This window comes from Podarcis filfolensis (genome assembly GCF_964270895.1).
Source record: "Podarcis filfolensis genome assembly, chromosome: 16".
In the NCBI taxonomy this organism is placed as follows: Eukaryota; Metazoa; Chordata; class Lepidosauria; order Squamata; family Lacertidae; genus Podarcis; species Podarcis filfolensis.
This window is the reverse complement of record NC_139620.1, coordinates 18,251,620-18,274,318: the sequence shown is the minus strand read 5'-3', so window position 1 is coordinate 18,274,318 and position 22,699 is coordinate 18,251,620. Positions and strand designations below refer to the sequence as shown.

Genomic DNA, 22,699 nt, shown 5'->3' with positions numbered 1-22,699 from the left:
AGGGACTTTACATAATTGCACGGAGGCAGAGGCGGGGAACCTCCAGCTCACGGGCCAGTCTTGGTCAGCGGGGCGATTTGGCCTGTGGGGGTTCAATCCTGGCTGCTTCAGTAGACCCCTGCAGATAGCAGAAGTGCATGCCCCACTCACCTGCCAGGCAAGTGGAGAGTACAATCCTGCTGGGTGCTGCACATGCCAGGACATGCCATTCACAATGGTGAAGCAGACCTCTGCAGCTAACAGGATTGACCTGGTCAGCTTACCAGCTACTGGAAGGCAAGTTAAATTCTGCTGACTGCTGCCTTGGAAGTGCATTGCATGGAACGCCATGGCAAAGCAGACCTCTCTCCCCACAAGTCAACTTTGAGAGGTGGGTAGTCTCCTGAAACTATCATGCCATCAGGTGATTAACCCCCCCCCCCCGCAATCCATCAAAGTTGGCCTGTGTCATAGTAGCACTACTCCTGCGCACAGGGATCATTCTTCAGATATTTTATATCTTGTTCCGGAACCTCAACGTGGGTTTATTACACTTCAAAACACCCTCTGTCCTTTGTGCTTAGAGCCCTTGAAGGTGATGAAGATGACGGCTTTGAGCAGCTCCTCTGGGAATTTACCTGCTGAGCCACTTCCGGTTTGGGCCCCAGTTCCAGGAGGCGGCGAGCGAAGGTGGCAGCCGTTTTGAAGTTCTTGAGCTTGAAGAAGAGGTTGAGCGCTGTGCGAAGGACCAGGATCATGTGGACGGGCTGCAGGTTGGAGTGGGTGAAGTAGGCGGCCATCTGTTGGGAAGAAAGATGCAGTTCTAAAAAAGAGTTTGCTTTGGTTTGGGCACCGCTCAGTTGTGCAGGAGACGGGCCTGCAGCTCAGTGATAGGGCAGCTGTTTTGCATGTGGCATGGATGTTGCACCGTCGGCTAAAAGGTTTCAGGTACCAGGGTAAGTGAATGACCTCTGTCTGAGATCTTGGAGGGCTGTTGCTACTCAGGGTAATAGGCAAGATGGACTCAAGAGACAATGGCACCATTAAGGTCAGTCTGTGGGGCAGATGATGGGGGTCCTCGCATCCACTGTGATAAGGGTTTTCCCACAAATGCAACTGCTTTCTGAACTTGCTATCAGAAATGGCTAACCCTTTTTGGCCCAAGGCCTGCTTTCAGCTTTGACCAACTCTCCGGGGACTGTAGGGCAGTGGTGGGTGTGGCCAACCCTACGGCCCCCTCCCTCCTCAACTGATCCATGTAGGTCAGCTGGGAAGTATGTCACTCAGATGATCAGGAAGAGGGTGATTTGCATCCCCACCAGAGCTCTTAGCCCCTCCCATTCCAGCACTGCCCTCTACTCTGGGGTTTTTTTTTTGCTGCCATCACTGCCAAAATTAGTAGGGTCTTGAGCCAGTTGCTTGGAAGAGTTGGATCAGGCTCCTGAACTGGGGGGGGTTGGCCACCCCTGATAGAGTTAATGGTGTTCATTTGATCTCTTAGCCAATTATTGGTGCTCTTGTCCACAGAGAGTTGCATAAGTGTTGCCTTCTGGCAGACTGTAACAGCTAGGATGCTTTTGGTAACCCAATGTTTGCACCCTTGGCGTGAGGTCATGGAGAGAGAGAGAGGGGTTGTCCTACCTCACAAATACGCTTCTGCTCTTCCAGGGTCTCCTTGGGCAGCTTCTTCCTCTCGATCTCCATGGACAGCCCCACAATGTACTCCCGGCAGATGGCGATCAGCTGCTGGGCCTGTCAGAACAAAAGATCGGAACGAGCCAGGGCACGTTAGCTACAAACAGCGGCTTGAAAATTTGGGGAGCGGTGCTTTGTATAGCTTGAAATAAAAACAGGGGATTTGGAGTGGGGCGTGTAGGGAGAGAGCAGATTTCATGCTGTTGGGGTGGGCCTTTCAGCCTACCCTATACCCCTGAGCAGAAGAGAATGAGTGGATGGCTGGTGCAGCAACATTGCCAACACACTTGATCTGCACAACGGATTAAAGTGTTTGAACTGAGTTTGTCCCAGTGGAGAATCAGGGTGGTGTTCTTTTAGTACAGTAAGGTAAAAAGGTAAAGGACCCCAGGACAGTTAAGTCCAATCAAAGGCGACTATAGGGTTGCAGCGCACAGACAGCTTTCTGGTTCATGTGGTCAGTATGACTAAACTGCTTCTGGCGCAACGGGACACCGTGACAAGCGCCAGAGCGCATGGAAATGCCATTTACCTTGCTGCCACAGTGGTACCTATTTATCTACTTGCACTGGCATGCTTTCAAACTGCTAGGTTGGCAGAAGCTGGGACAGAGCAATGGGGGCTCACTCCGTTGTGGGGATTCGAACCACCAACTGGTTTAGACCACAGCACCACAACACTTCTGGGAAACCTGCAAGAAGGCTTCTCTTTTTCTGAACAGAGAGCAAGTGAGCTGAGTCTGCCTCGGATGATACGAATGAATCGACAGTGGGGTGGGGCTCACCTCCGCAATCTCCTGCTTGTTGTCCACTACCAGCAGCGGCACGCTCAAGAGGATGGAGCGGAACTTCTCCACGGCCTCCTCAAACTTGCCAGCTGTGGTGAGCTGGTAGCACAGCTGCAGCCGCTGGATCAAGTCGTTCAGCTTCAGTCCCACAGCCGGGAGGGCGTTTTTCAAGCCGGCGTCCTTCCTGGAAAATGAAGAGGCAGTGTAAGGACTGGCCTACGACAGATGCTTGAAGTGCAACGTTTTGTTAGCTGATTCCAGAGCAAAAGGGGTTAAAATGAGGTGTGGGGTAAAACTGGTCAAGGAAGGGGGATGCAGGGATGTTGAAGGACTTGCTTATTATTGGATGGACACCAAGAAAGCTTGACTGAGTAAACCTGTTGAAATTAATGGGCCTATGTTAATGGCCACTAATGTTGATGAGTCTGTTTTGAGTCTGACAAACAGTGGATATGACGCTGTGATAGGAATTTTATGGTCTTAGATATATGGCAACGTTCATAACCACACGTACATAGATCAGCACAGGAAAGCCAACCTGGAACCATTTTGATTCCTAAACTGAGTAAATGTTTCTCTGCATGGTCAAAATGGAAAAGCCTCCCCATTGTCTCTTCCTTCACAAATCCTGTCTTAATCTGTGTTTGAATAAGGGTGTGAGCCTTATCATTACAAAAGACTGCCCAGGCTCCCCAAGAAATCCAATCAAGTAACCTGCCAGACAGGAAATAAACAAAGCGACAGGAGAAAACAACATGCAAATGTTCTGTTTTAGACCGCCTTATCTGAGGGGTGGTCTTAGGTTACACCCCTTCTGTGATGAATGCATAATGTTTCTGGGGGTGGTCTTGATCTAGAGGAGGGGAATTTCAAAAGTCTTTATAAGCCCTTGCACAGCATTTTTGGGGGGTCCTCTTCCTCTCCTGCGTGTGAGGGGAGTACCCTGTTGCAACAGATCAATAAAGATCAAGCTTACTAGCTGCTTTGCTTCTCAAATATTCTCTGGTTGGCCTCTGTTATTTTCTCCTACCAATAGGGAACCTATGTAAGGACTCTATATGGGCTCTTGGATACCCCATAAGGGAAAAGGGCATATTTTTATTTACAACAACGCTATGCAGCATCTCACAAGATCCCTCTGTTTGAGGTTAAGCATCAGCCCACAGCCCTGCTCCTGCATTCATGCATACAGAAGGAAGCCAGGGGCAGGTCATGGCAAAGCCAGTTTCCTGCTCGCAACCTAGAGTTCATGGTGAGCACCTGGGTCCCACAATGAAGTGCAGCCGCCAGTCGTGGCAGGAAGAACAAGGGCGCTCACACCTACCAGTTGCGATGGGGGTATCCAAACATGGAGGGGAGGCTGGGAAGAGCCTGGTACGTGGTGCGCCCCCGGGCGTAGGTCTGCAGGAACAGCTGTTTGTAGGGGGCAAATGTGACCACTCCCACCTGGTCATGGAGAAGCTGCAGTGGAAAGGGGAAGGGGAGAGGTGGTGTTACCAGGGGGGGCCTCCCAGATGCTTCCCAACCAATTTATGCCGCACAGACCCTCCCCTTCTCTCATTCTTCTCCTCTGCTCTAAAAATATCACTTGGCTTGCCATATCTAGTCTAAGTGGCTGCAATGCATTATACTTGGGACTGCCTTTGAAGAGTTTGGAAATTGCAGATGCTGCCAAATTTGCCCACTGGGGCAAGATCAGGCATTCCCAAACTCGGCCCTCCAGATGTTTTGGGACTACAACTCCCATCATCTCTAACAGGAACAGTGGTCAGGGATGATGGGGATTGTAGTCCCAAAACATCTGGAAGGCCGAGTTTGCCTATGCGTGGGCAAGATGGTCTGAGAACCTAACATCAATCCTGGCCCAACTGCGTTGGCTGCCAGTTAGTTTCCAGGTCAGATTCAAAGCGCTGTGACTTATAAAGCCTTATGTGGAGCAGGACCTCAGTACCTCAAGGTCTGCCTTTCCTCATATGAACCAATTTGGACCCTGCAATCATCATCTGAGGCTGTTCTCTGTGTGCCCTCTCCATTGGAGGTCCAGAGGGTGGCAGCATGAGAGCTGGCCTTTTCGGTGGCGGCTCCTCAGTTGTGGAATGTTCTCCCTGGGCAGGCTCACCTAGCACCATCACTACTTTTCTATAGGCACAAGGCAAAAGCATTTCTCTTCCGCCAGGCCTTTGGCTTTTAATTATCTGTGGCCTCTTTCACTGGGTTTAATCCTGCCTTTTAAAAATATGAATGTGTTTCAGATTTTTCTTGGTTTTATACTGGTTTTAATGTAAATGTAATTCTTGTTTGAGTTACTTTTGTAAATTAAAAAAGCAACTAGTAAGTTAAATAAATAAAAATAACAACATCCTTTAAAGGTCACATTGTGCAGGCGTCCAAATCAACCATTTCCGCACAGAACTGTGCTCACGTTCAGGCAGGCAAGAAGTCACAACCACTCTACAAGGAAGCAAGGCTCACCAGGGACAAAGCTTTTGTGACAAAGACAAAACCCCACTTGTGACGTGCGCCCCGAAGTTCAACACACTGCATGAGAAAGAAAAAAAGGCCAGTGCAGAGACATTGTCCGCAGGCAACTCACCCTCATAGCTGTCTCAAAAGAGCCAGCAAGGATATGATCAACTGGAAGCTGGGAATTGTTGCACCAGACCTAAGCAGGGAGAAAAGAAAGGGATCCGATTAGAACCACAGAAATCAGAGGACTTGTGGAGGTGAACTTATCCCATTGGCCCTCCACCGCAGTGAGACAGGAACCAGCCCAAGGGTGCTGAAAGATCTGCCTGATTTTATTTTGTTTTTTGAAAGCTCTGCAAGTCTGGCCAGATTTTTCAATTCGGCCTTCAGAAATTAGCTCCTGTTTCTTTTTTTCATCTTTTACACTTTCAAAACGAGCATGTCTTGCAGCGTCTTGAGGACCAATGCATTGATTCGCCTTTGAGACTTCTCGGATGCTTTCGCTGCAGCAGACTCCACACCCGGCAGACCCTTCTGGATTATTATTTTTTTTTAATGGGAGTTTCAGCTGTGTGCTTGTCATTGCAGCTGGCTGCCTGGGAGCAGCACTTGCACTTGGGGGGAAATGCAGGGAAGCGTCAAGCCCCTGCCCACCCCCAACCACCTCCCTTTTCTCTGCTACTTGTAGGGCTCAGCACTGTCTGCTGCCCGGTCTCAAAGAGTCTTGTGCCTCAGCACAGATGCCCTCCTACCTGTGCAGGGCTGGTGCCTTTGGTGGGCGGCACGAAGAAGCCGTCTTCTGCCTCTCCAGCAGGACCACCAGGAACATCCTAGCAGAAACATGAGTGGGGGGAGAGAGAAGGAGGGGCAGTTACGATGTGTTCAGACATGGAAGTTTTCCTGGTTACAACGCTAGTGCTTCCATCCCGTTTTCCTTTCCTACTATGGCACCTGCTGCAACGTGAACAGTGGCTTTTCCTCATTCACACCAGTGGTGAAACATGACAACAAATGTCTGATCACAGAAGAGCTGGGAGGGACCACGAGGGTCATCTCTTCCAACCCTTTGCAATGTAGGAATCTTTTGGCCCGATGCGGGGCTCAAACCCATGACCCTGAGATTAAACTCTGCATGCTTTTACCGACTGATCTATCCCGCTACTCCCCATCTTCCCCGCACATGCGTGCTTCTGTTCCCCATGTTCCAGTGCATGAAGATATCTGAGAAGTAGACTGCGCCCGCACATGGAGGTTTCACAGAGCTCATGTGGTAGTCAATGACAAACATGCTCTCCACGATGGAACCAGAGCTCAGACATGGGGCGGCTCATGCTTTGAATGCATGAGGTCCCCGATTCCATCTCTGGAGCCTCCCGGTAACGGGAAACTGGTGCAGCAGCAGGCAAAGGGAAAAGGCCCCTCACAGTCTAAGATCCTAGAGAGTGGCTGCCGGGAAGAAAATGGTCCAGACTCAATGGGCCAAGAATGAAACTGACTTACGGGGAGATGTGTAAGTATTTGCTTTTAGTCTCCCCTCCCCTCTAGTCCTGCTGCAGTTAAAATGAATCCCACCAGTTAAAATGAATGAAACCCATACTTACCAGTTCAGGGGGAAGATCCAGGTCCTCTTCGATTTCCCACCCACCTCCTTCCTCTTGGCTTTTAGCCAGGGCTTCGTCTCCAAAACCTTCCCCAGCATCTACAAAGCCATCTGTAAGGGGACAGAGCGCGGATTAGGGGAGTTTAAGAAGGGCCGACATGCACCCCATACAGGAAGTGGTTGGGTTGCTTCATTGGTAAGTGGTGGCAAGGAAACACCTTTATTAAGTAATGCAAAGCAGGAAAGCTTCAGAGAGTGAGAGACGGGGGTGGAATCTGCACACGTTAAAAACATTGCAATTTTTTTAAAAAAAACTTTTGAAAAACGCATTGAATTTGCTATAGCTCATGGTCGCCATCTAGTGTGCCAATTGTATATTGCACTTTACAATGCATTCAAAACGTTTTATTTGCAGCCGTGGAAGGCGTCCAACATGCTACTGGGGAAGAGCGGAGGACAAGTACAAGTAGATCCAGAGCTGATGAAGCGGCTGGGCTAAAGCCGAAAGGACGCTCAGTTGCGAATATGCCTGGAAGCGAAAGGAAAGTCCAATGCTATAAAGAAAAATATTGCATAGGAACCTGGAATGTAAGAACCATGAACCTGGGTAAGTTGGATGTGGTCAAAAATGAGATGGCAAGAATAAATATTGACATCCTGGGCATCAGTGAACTAAAATGGACGGGAATGGGCGAATTCAGTTCGGATGACCATCATATCTACTACTGTGGGCAAGAAACCCGCAAAAGAAATGGAGTGGCCCTCATAGTCAACAAAAGAGTGGCGAAAGCTGTACTGGGATGCAATCTCAAAAATGATAGAATGATCTCGATACGAATCCAAGGCAGACCTTTTAACATAACAGTAATCCAAGTTTATGCACCAACTACTGGTGCCGAAGAAACTGAAATTGACCAATTCTATGAAGACTTACAACACCTTATTGAAGTGAAACCAAAGAAGGATGTTCTTCTCATTATAGGGGATTGGAATGCTAAAGTAGGGAATCAAGAGATAAAAGGAACAACTGGCAAGTTTGGCCTTGGAGAGCAAAACAAAGCAGGGCAAAGGCTAATAGAGTTCTGTCAAGAGAACAAGCTTGGTCATCACAAACACGCTTTTCCAACAACACAAGAGACGACTCTACACGTGGACATCACCAGATGGGCAGCATCGAAATCAGATTGATTATATTCTCTGCAGCCAAAGATGGAGAAGCTCTATACAGTCAGCAAAAACAAGACCTGGAGCTGACTGTGGCTCAGATCATCAGCTTCTTATAGCAAAATTCAAGCTTAAACTGAAGAAAGTAGGAAAAACCACTGGGCCGGTAAGATACAATCTAAATCAAATTCCTTATGAATACACAGTGGAAGTGAGGAACAGGTTTAAGGATTTAGATTTGGTGGACAGAGTGCCTGAAGAACTATGGATGGAGGCTCGCAACATTATACAGGAGGCAGCAACGAAAACCATCCCAATGAAAATGAAATGCAAGAAAGCAAAGTGGCTGTCCAATGAGGCCTTACAAATAGCGGGGGAAAGAAGGCAAGCAAAATGCAAGGGAGATAGAGAAAGATACAGGAAATTGAATGCAGATTTCCAAAAAATAGCAAGGAGAGACAAGAAGGCCTTCTTAAACGAGCAATGCAAAGAAATAGAGGAAAACAACAGAATGGGAAGAACCAGAGATCTGTTCAAGAAAATTGGAGATATGAAAGGAACATTTCGTTCAAAGATTACCATAATAAAGGACAAAAGTGGTAAGGACCTAACAGAAGCAGAAGACATCAAGAAGAGGTGGCAAGAATACACAGAGGAATTATACCAGAAAGATATGTGTGGTTATACACAGAGGAATTATACCAGAACCAGGTAGTGTGGTTGCTGACCTTGAGCCAGACATCCTGGAGAGTGAAGTCAAATGGGCCTTAGAAAGCACTGCAAATAACAAGGCCAGTGGAAGTGATGGTATTCCAGCTGAACTATTTAAAATTTTAAAAGATGATGCTGTTAAGGTGCTACACTCAATATGCCAGCAAGTTTGGAAAACTCAGCAGTGGCCAGAGGATTGGAGAAGATCAGTCTACATCCCAATCCCAAAGAAGGGCAGTGCCAAAGAATGCTCCAACTACCGCACAATTGCACTCATTTCACACGCTAGCAAAGTTATGCTTAAAATTATACAAGGAAGACTCAAGCAGTATGTGGACTGAGAACTCCCAGAAATGCAAGCTGGATTTAGAAGAGGCAGAGGAACCAGAGACCAAATTGCAAACATGCGCTGGATTATGGAGAAAGCTAGAGAGTTCAAGAAAGACATCTACTTCTGCTTCATTGACTATGCAAAAGCCTTTGATTGTGTCGACCACAGCAAACTATGGCAAGTTCTTAAAGAAATGGGGAGTGCCTGATCACCTCATCTGTCTCCTGAGAAATCTCTATGTGGGTCAAGAAGCTACAGTTAGAACTGGATATGGAACAACTGATTGGTTCAAAATTGGGAAAGGAGTACGACAAGGCTGTATTTTGTCTCCCTGTTTATTTAACTTATATGCAGAATTCATCATGCAAAAGGTTGGGCTGGATGAATCCCAAGCCGGAATTAAGATTGCTGGAAGAAATACCAACAACCTCAGATATGCAGATGACACAACCTTGATGGCAGAAAGTGAGGAGGAATTAAAGAACCTTTTATTGAGGGTGAAAGAAGAGAGCGCAAAATATGGTCTGAAGCTCAACATCAAAAAAACGAAGATCATGGCCACTGGTCCCATCACCTCCTGGCAAATAGAAGGGGAAGAAATGGAGGCAGTGAGAGATTTTACTTTCTTGGGCTCCATGATCACTGCAGATGGTGACAGCAGCCATGAAATTAAGAGACGCCTGCTTCTTGGGAGGAAAGCAATGACAAACCTAGACAGCATCTTAAAAAGTAGAGACATCACCTTGCCAACAAAGGTCCGTATAGTAAAAGCTATGGTTTTCCCAGTAGTGATGTATGGAAGTGAGAGCTGGACCATAAAGAAGGCTGATCGCCGAAGAATTGATGCTTTTGAATTATGGTGCTGGAGGAGACTCGAGAGTCCCATGGACTGCAAGAAGATCAAACCTATCCATTCTTAAGGAAATCAGCCCTGAGTGCTCACTGGAAGGACAGATCGTGAAGCTGAGGCTCCAGTACTTTGGCCACCTCATGAGAAGAGAAGACTCCCTGGAAAAGACCCTGATGTTGGGAAAGATGGAGGGCACAAGGAGAAGGGGACGACAGAGGATGAGATGGTTGGATAGCGTCTTCGAAGCTACAAACATGAGTCTGACCAAACTGCGGGAAGCAGTGGAAGACAGAAGTGCCTGGCGTGCTCTGGTCCATGGGGTCACGAAGAGTCGGACACGACTAAACGACTAAACAACAACAAAAAACAGTCCCAGGAGAGGGAAGGAAAGCTCCCTGGAGGGAGGTGGGAGGGTCTGTCATTTTCTGTGGGTGGCCAGGATTAAGAGCTACCTTTGGACAGAGAGAAGACTCAGGATTTGTGCACTGCTTTCGTACTTTAAACACCCTGCTGCTGATTTTCTCCTCTCTCATTTTTGATGCTGCTGCTGTTACAAGAAACTTATAATGCAGTCCTTAGTATTACAATCAAATTCACATGATTGTTTCATTTTTTATGTTGTACAGATACTACGCAGTGACATCTGTGTTGCATGTTGCAAACTGCCCTGTGGCCTTCTGATGAAGGATGGTATACGACCTTAAACCAGCAAGCGGCCGAGAAAACCTGGCTTTCATGGGATTTCACCGCTGTGCTCTCACCTTCATCCAGCTGCAGCTCAGCATCTTCTCCCCAGCCTTCGGTGCCTACTGTGTCTATATCAATGTCAGCAGCCAACGCGCCTCCTTTGCCTGCAGAGAAGAACAAGATCACCGATTTGTCTTGTGGTGGGATTCTGCAGCCTCAAGAAAACAGGCACGGCTTGAGGTACAGTGGCCCTGTTCGACAGCAGCCATTTCTGGCCTCCACAGAGGACAGCAGCAGCCACCAGCAGGAGCAGCCTCAATACCTGGGAGCCCCTGCCACTCCCCACCTGCCCTGCAACATCTGAGAAAGGGGAAGCCTGCCAGTAACAATGTCCAGGCCTCCTTACCTTTGCTGGCAATTGTGCCTTCAAAAAAGCCCTTGGAGACAGTGAGCAGAGGCCAGTTGGTGTCCAGGGGCATGATGGGAGCAAGCGGCTGGAGCAATTGTGCATGGGGGTCTATCTCTGGGATCTGGAAGAAGAGGAGGAAACAAAGAACTTTCAACCCTCCATGTAAATTTGCAGACTCTTCACAGGGACAAGGAAGGGGCTGACTGGGAATTAGGCAGGGAGCCACACAGCCATTTCAGCCCAAGGTCAGTTTGGGAGAAAGCTTAAAACTGCAAGCAGGTGGGTGATAATGCTTATGCATTCTGAGATGCAGAGCCAGGGGTTCGTGATGCAACCTGAGAGACTTGGGTCAATAAGTCTGGTAAACTACAGACTTGTAAGCTCCCACTCCTGCCCCCAGACTGAAATTCTTCCACCAGTGTTAGGCAAAGGGAGAACGGTATGCCCAGCCTGCCCATAGTCCTGCACTAACCGTTTCCTTTTCCAGGTCAAAGGTCTCTTTCAGGCTCTCTGCTTCCTCATCTAAGCCGTGGGTTGCAGCCGTCAGATAGGCCAGGGACTCTGACAGAGACAAGCAAGCAAGAGAAAGGTCAGGATGGTGGGAAACTCTCCAGGGTAGTCTGGTCATGCAAATGGAAACAGCTCCATAGCTGCTACCCTGTTTGGCCTGGAAAGGGTGGGATTTGGCAGGAGGCAGAGGGAGGGAAGGGGACAGATAAAAGAAAGCCCTTCTTTGCACAGCTCTTAGTTGAACGATGGAACTCTCTCCTGTGGCTGGCCACCAACTTAAAAAGGTAAAGGTAAAGGGAACCCTGACCATTAGGTCCAGTCGTAGCCGACTCTGGGGTTGTGGCGTTCATCTCGCTTTATTGGCCAAGGGAGCCAGCATACAGCTTCCGGGTCATGTGGCCAGCATGACTAAGCCGCTTCTGGCGAACCAGAGCAGCGCACGGAAATGCCATTTACCTTCCCGCCGGAGCGGTACCTATTTATCTACTTGCACTTTGACGTGCTTTCGAACTGCTAGGTTGGCAGGAGCAGGGATCAAGCAACGGAAGCTCACCCCGTCGCGGGGATTCGAACCGCCGACCTTCTGATCAGCAAGTCCTAGGCACCCGCGTCCCCGGTCACCAACTTGGGTGGCTTTAAAAGAGGACTGGACCAATTCATCGAGAGAAGGCTACCAGTGGCTACTACCCATGATGGCTATGCCCCGTCTCCAAAGTTGGGAGGCAGCAATGCTTCAGAATACCAACTGCTGGAAGCCACAGAAGGGGAGAGGGCTCTTGGGCTCAGGTTCCACTTGCAAGTTTCCCATAAGGGGGCACCTGGTCATCCACTCTGAGAACGGGATGCTGGACCAGGTGGGCCACTGGCCTGATCTAGCAGGCTCCTCTTGTGCTCTTGTTAATAGAAACTGTGCTCGTTTTTCTAGGAATCCAAAAGCTCACATTGCCAGCTTACTCACTCTGTCCACAGTTCTTCAGGATCCTCACCCTCTCAGCCACGTCCCCAAGGTACAAGGCATTCTGGTAGTGGCCGCTCATGTCCTTCCGGATTTCAGCTGCAACAAAGAACAAGGGAAGGGGAAAATGGGTCACCTCCACACCCAACTCTCACTCAGGAGTTTCAAGCATTAGCTCACTGCAGCATTCCTGGCTGCTGCTGCTACAAATCTCCCCTCTCCCAACCTGAAGCGGATTCACGAGTTGCAAAAGGGCAGCCACCTCCCATTACTATGCATTTTGTCCTGCTTTCCCCCTCCTGAATCAAGGCTAGTGGTCAGTAGTAAGATTACAAAGAACCTTCCACATCTAGGATTCCACATGGTTTGCCTTACACTGTGATGGGATGAATATGTCTTCTTATGAGGCATAGCTGTCAACTTTCAGATTTGAAAATAAGGGATCAGCAGCCTCACCTGTCCCGGGGATAGTCTACAGGATATCTAACAATCCGGGACAGCAGCGGGAAGAAGTGGGGAAAAGCGCTGGAATAAGGGAATTTCCCGCTAAAAAGTGAAGGTTGACAGTTATGTTATGAGGTTAACACCATTTCCCAGTCCTTGACTGTTAGGAGTTAAGTTTGCCAATAGCCACAACATTTTGAGAGGGCCAAATATCAGCAACTGTGATCATGCTGTGAGAGGCTGCATTCCCACACAATATGTCAGAACTCTCTGCTTATTCTTGGTTCGTTGTGAATGAGTAGCTTGCTAGTACACGGAGCCCCTTCACTCTTCCCTTTGGAGAAAAGAAGAAAAACAAAGAAGGAAGGTATGGATTATGTCCGCATCCAAAATCCTGGTGTGTTGCTCCCATATAAACCAGGAGCATATATCAGCAACAAAACAGGATCCTGGGTTCAGATGTCCCATCAAGCTATTCCTTCCTAGTCAATTCTGTGCCCTTGGGTGGAAGAAGGAGTGGAACAGGACATGTGCTGCTGGCTCACAGTAAACTGAGACAAGGCAGGAATCCAGTTTTACCATCATCTGCAAAGGTGGCCAGTCTGTTGCATGCAATTTTATTTTTTTATAATACATTCCTGAATCATCTAAAGTTTCTGGCTCCGTATGGGCTGGAAGAAGCATTCATTGTAGAGACCAACCTATCTTCATCATCTTGCGCAGTTTCTCCAGATTGCCCGTAATCAGGTACAGGAAGGAGAGCTTGTCAAAGTTCTTGGTGCGCTGGTAACACATCTCCACGATCTGGTGGTTCCCTTGGAGCAAGGCCACTTCCCCCAGTTTTTCCCAACAGTTCTTATCATCCAAGGCTTTGGCTGCCTCCAGAGCAATCTAAAAGAGCACCAAAAACACGGTCCTCAGGTTAATACCTAGACAACCCCAAGGGGGCAGGGCAGAGAGGCCGTTCCCAGCCCTGCTTCTTGAGATCATGCAAGTAAAAGTTCACCAAAGACAGAACCTGGAACCTTCATGCTCCACCACTGAGCTATAGAGAGGAAGATTTAGTATTTTATGGCTTAGCAGTCAAATGTTGGGACAGAATTTGCCAATAAAAGGCAAGTTTGCTTTAAAAAAAGGAAGGAGACAATGCTGGAATGAAGGAGTGGATTTGCTGAACTAAAGACCTAGCTAGTTACAGATTGTTGAGGGAGGGAGGAAGCGTGGAACCCTTGGGAGAGACACCTCTAGGTCTTAGATCTGCGTGCAAGCCCTCCTGGAGATGGCTGGAGGAGAGCTGGCACCACGTCTCACCTCAATGTTGCCGCATTCGAGAGCCAAGCTGAACCGAGTCTTCTCGTCTTTCACAAAATGGAGTGCAACTTCAGGGTAGCCCTTCTTCTGGAGGTAGGCGATGATGGACTGGCCCACCAGCTTGGCGTTCCGCACCATGTGGAGCACCTGGAACAGGAGGCGGGGGACAAATGAGGGCGCAGTCACGCATTTAGGGAATAAATTCTAGGTTAGCACAATGGCTATCACACGTGGCAGGCGGTAAGGAGATCTGGAGGGAAAGAGGCGCAGCTCAATGTGTGGTGGCACTGAAAAAGGAAACTCAGTGCTATGATGTGCATGTCCCCTGGTAAAATTCCTGTTAGGAATTATTTTCATAGGAGAACTGTAAATTAATTCCGGTTATATGTTCCAGAGGGAGAGACTTGCCTGTAAATTATTGGGAAATTAAGATTTTCTTATGGTGTTTGCAAACAGCTTATCAAGTATTCTAAGGTTTAAGGCTTAAGAGGAATGTTTCAATTTTGTAAGCTGAATCTTTATATGCCTTTGTTCATTCTTTAACGTGTATGTTGTATTTGAAAAATAATTTTAAAAATGAATTCAAGTGCCTCCCTTCAGGCTGCACCTCTCGGCCTCCTGGGAGCATCTCGCAGGCTTCTGCTGTTCCAGCAGTGTCCTTACGTTTCTATGGCAAGAAGCGGATGGAAGTCCTGGCATGGCTTCCTGCCTGCTCATATCAAAGAGGGCAAGGAGGTAGAGAGTGATACAGTCGCCCTCCATGGTTGCTGCACAGAGATGGGAGGCAACGCAAGAGACAGGCCATTTGAGAAGACCCCTCCTCTCCAACACTGGGCACGGATGGCAAGAGGAAGCAGGCAGCACACACCTCGTCATACTTCCGGTTGATGAGAGCCAGCTTGAACTTGAACTCTGTTGGGTCAATGGTCAGGACTCGGGGGCGGCATTCGCGATCCAGGCAGTAGACGTTGTTCCCCTTCACCCGCGTCACGTAGATAGGCAGGTCCAAGGTGCGGATGATCCCGTGGTCTCTGGATGGGGAATGCGGAAGCAGGAGTTGTGGGGGGTGTCAGTGACTAGACCAAGGAGGAATCGTGGGAGCCCCCCCCCTTTTCTGAACCTTCCCAAGGGCAGGAGGACAGCATTGATTTAGAACAGTGGTTTGCAGAGGAGCACAGTCCAGAGGGGAAAAGCTAGGAAATACTGGGTCAGGAACAGCTAAAAGAGGAAACGCCAAGAGAGAGACAGCTGGCAGATTGTGTCCTTGGACAGCATTCCTGACCCCCCCCCCACTTCGCCTAAGAAATGATAGAACAGAAAGCGCAACGGCAACAAGCTCAGATTACCCAACATAGGAGTGACGTAGATTAATGGGGATGGAGGGGGTGAACCTTTACTGGGAACAACGCCATTTTTTAGAGAGATATGCTTCTCTCGCTGTGATTATTAAAGAACTTATGTAGTACGAACGCTCCTTTCGTTTGATCTGTTTATTTACAGCCACTGGGGGAGGGATCCGAATCCCTGAAACCTGACAGGGGGAATGGGCAGAAAATGGGGTCATACGACCCTCCCTTTAAATTTACAAGATTGAAAGTGGGGGGGGGGGTGGAGGACACTTTCTGCTACTGGATAAGCTTTGGAACTTTATGGTAAAACTGACTTAATATAATGATTGAGCTCTAACTAGGCTTTGCTTCTACTAGGGACTGGAAAGGGAGAGGAAGGGCACTTGAGCTCCATCAATGAGCCATCCTCCGTGGCAAACTCCTTTCAGATCTTGGTCTCTGCCATTTCTGTTCACTCAGGTCAGTTTTGCTTATAAGAGCGCAAGAAGAGCCTGCTGGATGCCCATGGGGAGACTTTCAAGCAGGATCTGAGCACAAGAGCACACTCCCCTCCTGTAACTGTTCCCAGCAGCTGGTCTTCAGAAGCATTACTGCCCCTGACTATAGAGGCAGAGCACAGCCATTATGGCCAGTAGCTGTTGAGTCACACTTAACACCATGCCACGGTTAAAACAAATCAAGGTTTACAAGCCAACAACAAACCATGGCTCCAGATCATGGTCTGTTGGGCAGTAAACATACCACTGGAGAAGGCTCAGATGATCTAACAAGCCATGGTTTAACAAACTGCATGCATGTCTCTCTTTAAAAAGCAAGTGCAGGCTTCCTCTCAAGACCAGGCGCTAATAAGGTTTTTAATGCTGTTATTAAATCCTACTGGGGAGTGGCTGCACACCAGCTTTTTAGAGCCTTGAGAGAACTCCTGTTTTGCAGCTATGATGCAGAGTACTTTGTCCCTGGGAAGCTAGTGTTGTTGTTAATGAGCATATCAGGTTTTCCCTGTCTTCACAGTGCTAATTCAAGTATCTTCAAAACACATGTATGGCTGCTGAAAAAGCAGGCCCAAAGCAACTTCAGGAGAGGAGAAGCTGCTTTGGCTTATGCTTCAGAGGGCAGTGATCAAAGTAAAAATAAGTGCCAGTTTTATTTACAACCATCCTGGATAGCATTTTTGGAAGCATCATCATCTTGATCATTGATATTCCGCTGGACCCCGCAGTCCATTCACGCTGCCCGCTTACCCGGTGGTGACGGCATATTTGATGTGGTTGCTTGTGGTGTAGATGAAGACCCCGCTCTCGTCCCAGGCGCCGCTCTTGACCCGGATGTTCTCATGGATGTTACAAAGCGACTCCAGCTTCCTGTTGCAAATCATGATGGCTGGAGAGGCAGAGCAGAGGAGAGATGTCATGCTCAAGAGGGCTTACTCCTAAGTAACCTCAACTGAAACAAATCCAAAGTACAGGGCACTGGGACAGTGTAGTGCCTAGGCTGGGAGGTCCTGATTCAAATACCCATTCAACCGTGAAGCTCAGGGGGCAGGTGTGGGCCAGCCAGTCTCTCTCAGTCTAACCTATCTCCAAAGGTTGCTTTGGAGCAGGGAGACGGAGAGATTCCCGTATCTGCAGCAGTGAGCTCCTTGGAGGAAGGAAAAGGAGACAAATGGGGATCATTCCTGTTAATGGCTCTTCTCTTCACTCAGTCAAGGTTTGCCTTTGCAAGCTCCTCAGGGCAGGGACCCCATTCATTCTTTCCTCCCACCCCTTAAAGCAACATGGGTAACTAACAAAGAACAGAAAGATGCCAACATGATTTTCTGCGATAAAAAAAAAGGGTGCAGATCTGCTGGCCTACCAGCAAACCCATTTGAAACTACAGTGATTAAGAGAAAACCCAACATGTAAACTTGTGGGGAAAGAGCCTTAAATGAATGCATCACCCAGCCCTAAAGTTATGTATGGCACTTTAACTCCCCTCTGTTCCTCTGCCCCACTCCACACACACACACACACACACACACACACACACAAAGAGAAGAGAAGAATAAGTTTAAAAAGTAGCTTACAGTCAAAACCAAAGCATTGGGGGAAGATGAGGAAGCTGCAAAATAGAGCAACCCAGAATACGAAAATCACTGATACAAAAGCCTTGGGCCTTGCTGTCAAGACACCTGTGAGGCCTCTTCTTACCGTGCTTTGCCAGGAGAGCCACGTGGGACATGTCAGCCGACCAGATGACATACTTCACCTTGGAGATCTTGACAGAGGCCAGAGTCCTGCAGGAAGGGAGCAGCCCCCCAGTCCATGAAGTCACACCAGGACACGCCACCTTCCCTTCTTCCCCATTTGCCCACTATTCGAACGCAGGAGAAGCAGCAATCAATTGGCGGGGGTGGGATGGGGTGGTGAGGTAGTACCACGAGCAGAAAAAGGCTTTAGCCTACGGACCATGTGAGACTTATGCCGAATCTGCCTCAACTGGCCCACAGAAACCAGCTCTTCTCCTTTCTCTAGGGAAGCTCTCTGGGAATCCCTGGTGGCCAAGAACACCCCCAGATACCCTACAACACGGGTGTCAAACCGAATCCGGCCCGCCAGACCTCATCATGTGGCCCATGTAGCCGCCGCCGGCCACCAGCCTTCACCTTTTATTCTCGCTTTTTTTTTTTTTGACACAAGAAAGCCGCCTCTTCAGCGCATGCACGGCAGCCTACAAGCCAGAGAACGTCTGCCCTCTAGCGGCGCCGGCCGTTCTACACAGGAAACCTCCACTTTACATGCAGTGTAATTGAATGCAGTGACAATAATTTATGATAATAAAGAGTGGACACATAGTGCTACAGATACAACCGGCCCTTTGAGGGTGACCAAACTGCTGATGCGGCCCCCGATGAATTTGAGTTTGACACCCCTGCCCTACAATATGCACATTATCTGTGGTATCTTAAGGAAACCTGGCAGCTGAAAGGCGCTCACAGAAAAAAGCTGCACGTGTTGGGTAAGGATCAGCAACTGGAAGCTGCTGGGCCAAATCCGGCCAGGTGTTTCTACTCCCCCATCCAGAGCGAAGGAAATCAGAGGGTTCTACAATTACACCCTTGGGCTTCCATATCAAAGTGACAGTGGTAAAGGTCGTTGCCCACCTGGAGTTTGTCTGATGGACTCCACCACCACCACCCGAGGTCAGAGGTCATCTGCTGCTGAAGGTTCTTACCGTTTCTGCTGCACATCAAAGAGGGTGATGGAATCAGCATCTCTCAACAGCAGGTTCCCAGTCCCGGCATAGAAAATCTCATCGCAGTTGGGAACCTGGACCTTCTTGGTGATCTCATTTTTCAGGTTCTTGATCAGAATCTGCCATTTCAGCAGGCAGGCAAGAGACCGCAAAAATCAGGGAGAGGAGGGAAGAGAGAAATCAGGCACATGAAAGCGAAATCCAGAAGAACAAGACTCGTCGCTGGCTCAGGACCTCACACAGAGCACAGAGCTGCTCAGCACCTTTGCTTGCTACTCAGTGTTGCCTTGTCCCTTCTCATTTTAATCTGCCACATAACCTGACAACGGCTTGCAGGGATAGCTCACAATCAAGAGAGTGGCGGGGGAGAGAGAGAGAGAAATAGAGAGCAGCAATGCAGTGTAGTGGCTGAGATTAAGCTGCGAAGCAGAAAGCTCCGTTTGAATCTCGGCTGACATGAATTGCCTCAGGGGACTTGGCCAAGCCATAAATTCTCTCAGGCTCACCATATGCAACATGGAGAATAGCATTCCTGTCAGGGAATAACTGCACCTTCCAGAAAGAACATTTCTGTTCCGATAGGATTTCCCAGCTTGATGGATGGGTCTCTACCACGAGTGCCCATGTGTTAGGACTTCCGCCTTGCATTAAAACGTATTTGCTCTCTTTGTGTTTTTAACAGTTTTTAATCATCTTACGTGTAAAATTATCTCGAAACAATGGCTTAGAAAGTAACTAATGAATTAATTGTTAAAATAATAATAAAATTCCTGTGCTCTAATGCACAGGACTTCTTTGATTTTCATCCTCTCTTCCTAAATCAACGTTTCTCTATCAGGATTCCATGAAACTTGTGGAAGTTCCAAGCTCAGGCAGGAGAAGCTGAGGCTCATGGGAAGGAAAGCAAGGCTTGATGGGACAGGCAGAGCGTTTCATATGAAGCTTATGCCGAATCAGACCCTCAGTCATCCTAGCTCAGTATTTTATCAACACTGACTGGCAGCAGCTCTCCAGGGTTTCAGAAAGGGAGTCCCTCCCACCCTCCCTGGAGATTCCACTGGGGAATGAACCTCAGACCTTCTGCATGCCAGGCAGATGTCCTGCCGCTGAGCTATGTGGTTCTCCCCACTCACCGAGTGCATCCGATCCAAGACAGCAAAGCGGTTCCGAGCTACCCACACAGCTGTCAGCCCAGAGGAGCGTTTCCCTTCAGGAGCTGGGGGTGGGGTGGAATAATAAATGACAGGCATTAAGTCATATACCGCTGGCTCTGCTCCAGCTCTGCTCCTGCAGATCAGCTGCTCTCTCCCTACCCCCTGACTCCCATTTAACCTCAGGCTACATGTAAGATCCAGGCCCTCCTCCTCTCTGCCTCTGAAACATACTTTTGGATTCTCAAAGTGGCCACTGGAGGAGCCAAGCAGTTGCTGGGGGAACTGGCGCCACGACTGGCTGGCAAAGGAGGAAGCAGCCATCCCGGCTGACACGCCACTATGTCACGCTAATGAGCTATGCCTCTGCAGCCAAACAAAGCAAGCGCCGAGGGTCCTGTAGCCAGCATAGGCCCCTCCCTTGCCTCTGCTTCCAGCAGCTGTTGCCTCGCACTGAAGCACAAAGCAACGAGTGTCAAGAGAAGAAGCATCTCTGGGAGAGACCTGCACACAGTGAGGCATCTGGGCCGCTTCAGATATGCAGGCGAGGCCACCAAAGATACAGGGCTCAGCGCTTCCTGCAGCCAAAGGGCAGTACCGTATTTTTTGCTCCATAAAACACACTTTTTTCCTCCTAAAAAGTAATGGGAAATGTGTGTGCATCTTATGGAGTGAATGCAGGCTGTGCAGCTATCTCTGAAGCCAGCACAGCAAGAGGGAGAGCTGCGCAGCGCCTCTTGTTCTGCTGGCTTCCCAGCGAAGCGGGAGGAGGGACGGAGGGCAGCCTGTCAGTCCCTTCTCCCACCTCCCAGAAAAGCCAGCAAAAGCTGCTCTATCTTTAAAGAGCCGTGCCGAGTGATCATGTCTACGGCTCTTGCTGGCTTTTCTTGTTTTCCTTCGCCTTATAGGTGCGCCTTATGGCCAGGTGCGTCTTATAGAGTGAAAAATACGGTATATAAATAAAATAAATAAAAGTAAGAACATTTGCATCAACAGCCATGTAGATCAGGGGTGTGGAGCTTCTGGCCCTCCAGATGTTGCTGAACTATGACTTCCATCACCTCTGAACATTGACCATGCTGGGTGGGCTTGATGGGAACTGGAGTCCAATAACACCTGGAAGGCCTTCCCTAGTGCAGATGACAAAAAAACCCCCAACACACTGGGAACTGCACCTTCTCAACATTATCAAGTGTACTCGTTAAAACAGACCAGAATGTCTCAAGCTCAGATCTCTCCTCACTCAGCAGTCTTTTAGGCTAGCTGCCTCAGTCTTCCTACCCCCATTGTTGTTGTTGTTGTTTTATTTATACCCCATCCATCTGGCTGGGTGTCCCAGCCATAATAAAATGCCAAATGTTAAAGACTTCCTGGTACAGGGCTGCCTTCAGGTGTCTTCTAGAAGTTGTGCAGCTCTTTATCTCCTTGACATCTGATGGAAGGGCGTTCCACAGGGAGGATGCCACTACCGAGAAGGCCCTCTGCCTGATTCCCTATAACTTCATTTCTCTCAGTGAGCGAACCTCCAGAAGGCCCGTGGAGCTGGACCTCAGTGTCCAGGCTGAACGATGGGGGTGGAGATGCTCCTTCAGGTATACCATTCTGTCAGTTATACGGGGGATAAGTATACTGGGCCCTCTTTGCGTGGTAACTGCAAATAACTGCAAATTATCCAACAGTTCCCCACTTGATGATTTTGGTGGTAATGCACATAATCAAAAAGGGAAAGGCCACAAGAATATACCAGTACTGCCTTCATGTTTGGAAAGCACAGTAGGAAACAAATTTTCCTCTTTTTGCCATCACACAAAGTGGAAAGAAGAGCCTTAACACTCTTACCGCTATGAAAATGGTGAGGAAACAGGGCGGCCCAAATATTTGCTTGCAAGAGCTACCAACATTGCGGGATATAAGAGCGAGAATCGAAAGCGCCCCAGAGCCCTGGGTGCCAGGAGGAGCTCAGCTCACAGCAAGGCTGGAACATAACTAGCAGAGTTTCTGTGTCTCGGAACGAGGGGAGGTAACATCGCCTTTATAGCAAATGGCGCCTGGCAGCCACGCAGAACCCATAAATCTGCTAATGCGGGAGGCTGGCCTGGCTCATGCATCACTGGAACTCGCTCCGGGAGCTTTTACTGCCGTGACGTCAGAGGCAGGGGAGACCCAGCTGGAACTTCAACTCCCAAGTGGAACGAGAGGCACTCGGAAGGAAGAAGTTCCAGCGGCACATTTTGATGGGCAGATTACACGCCTGGTCTGGAATTGGCCAAGAGGGAGAGAACGAGCACTGGGCACTTGTACAGCTACTTTGGAAGCAGAGAGGCCTGCCTGGGACGGAGCTGCTTTGCTAGGAGATCCATCAGGACAGGCAAGCCAGTGAGGCGGCCTGCTGGGCAGAGAGGCAGGATGGATAGTTTCTAATAACTGATTTATAAAAAATATATTTGCAACCGTAAAAGTGAGGGGGACAAACATGAATTTTTCAAGTCAAAAGAACCTGCCAAGAGCATGTGGGCTCCGCAGGAATGGTGGAGAAGGAACCCAGTTGTGATTTTCAGAGGGCGGGGGAAGGCGGTGGAGGCAGGGAGGAACAGATGCAAAGCTCACCATCAGGATTCTGGGAATCAGCATCCTTAGGAATGGTGTACAGGTCGTAGGTGCTGTTCTCCAGATTACTGGCTCTCTGTGGAGAGGAAGAATTCTACATGTCAGTCCAGCTCTCTCGGGACTAGAATTTCTTTCAACTGTTTGTGCTTGTTTCTTTTGCTTGGCAATCGCGCTCCAGCATTCGGCACTAGCCTGCAGGTCAAGCCCCAGGGGAAGCCCCACATAGAGCGCACTGCAGTAATCCAGATTTAGTAATCTAGAATTAGGCAAATTCAAGGAAGAGCAGATCTATCCGTGGGCATTAAGCCACAAAGGCAATAGACTACCTCTGAATCTGGAGGATCCAAATCTGCAAATACAAGCTGGGAGGGGCCGGGGGGGGGGTTGCCTCCCTGGAGGTATCTGGTTGGTTACTGTGGGAAGTAAGGATACTGGACTAGAAGGGCCCTTTTTGTCCAA

The 22,699-nt window shown here is 48.8% G+C and overlaps 1 protein-coding gene across 1 annotated transcript in view; it reads right to left on the bottom strand.

The window, feature by feature from the left end:
• COPA (COPI coat complex subunit alpha) overlaps nt 1-22,699 on the bottom strand; it is a 36,989-nt gene that overhangs the window by 1,845 nt on the left and 12,445 nt on the right. The window contains exons 13-31 of the mRNA XM_083589761.1: nt 22,241-22,316; nt 19,616-19,698; nt 18,462-18,601; nt 17,438-17,523; nt 16,490-16,628; nt 14,768-14,930; nt 13,900-14,046; nt 13,290-13,479; nt 12,148-12,243; nt 11,152-11,240; nt 10,677-10,800; nt 10,345-10,434; nt 6,529-6,638; nt 5,680-5,757; nt 5,055-5,123; nt 3,786-3,922; nt 2,459-2,645; nt 1,621-1,731; nt 618-779 (exon numbers count right to left, since the gene is read on the bottom strand). Of these exons, the coding sequence (XP_083445887.1) occupies nt 618-779; nt 1,621-1,731; nt 2,459-2,645; nt 3,786-3,922; nt 5,055-5,123; nt 5,680-5,757; nt 6,529-6,638; nt 10,345-10,434; nt 10,677-10,800; nt 11,152-11,240; nt 12,148-12,243; nt 13,290-13,479; nt 13,900-14,046; nt 14,768-14,930; nt 16,490-16,628; nt 17,438-17,523; nt 18,462-18,601; nt 19,616-19,698; nt 22,241-22,316 (2,277 nt within the window). The remainder of the gene's footprint in view (nt 1-617; nt 780-1,620; nt 1,732-2,458; nt 2,646-3,785; nt 3,923-5,054; nt 5,124-5,679; nt 5,758-6,528; nt 6,639-10,344; nt 10,435-10,676; nt 10,801-11,151; nt 11,241-12,147; nt 12,244-13,289; nt 13,480-13,899; nt 14,047-14,767; nt 14,931-16,489; nt 16,629-17,437; nt 17,524-18,461; nt 18,602-19,615; nt 19,699-22,240; nt 22,317-22,699) is intronic.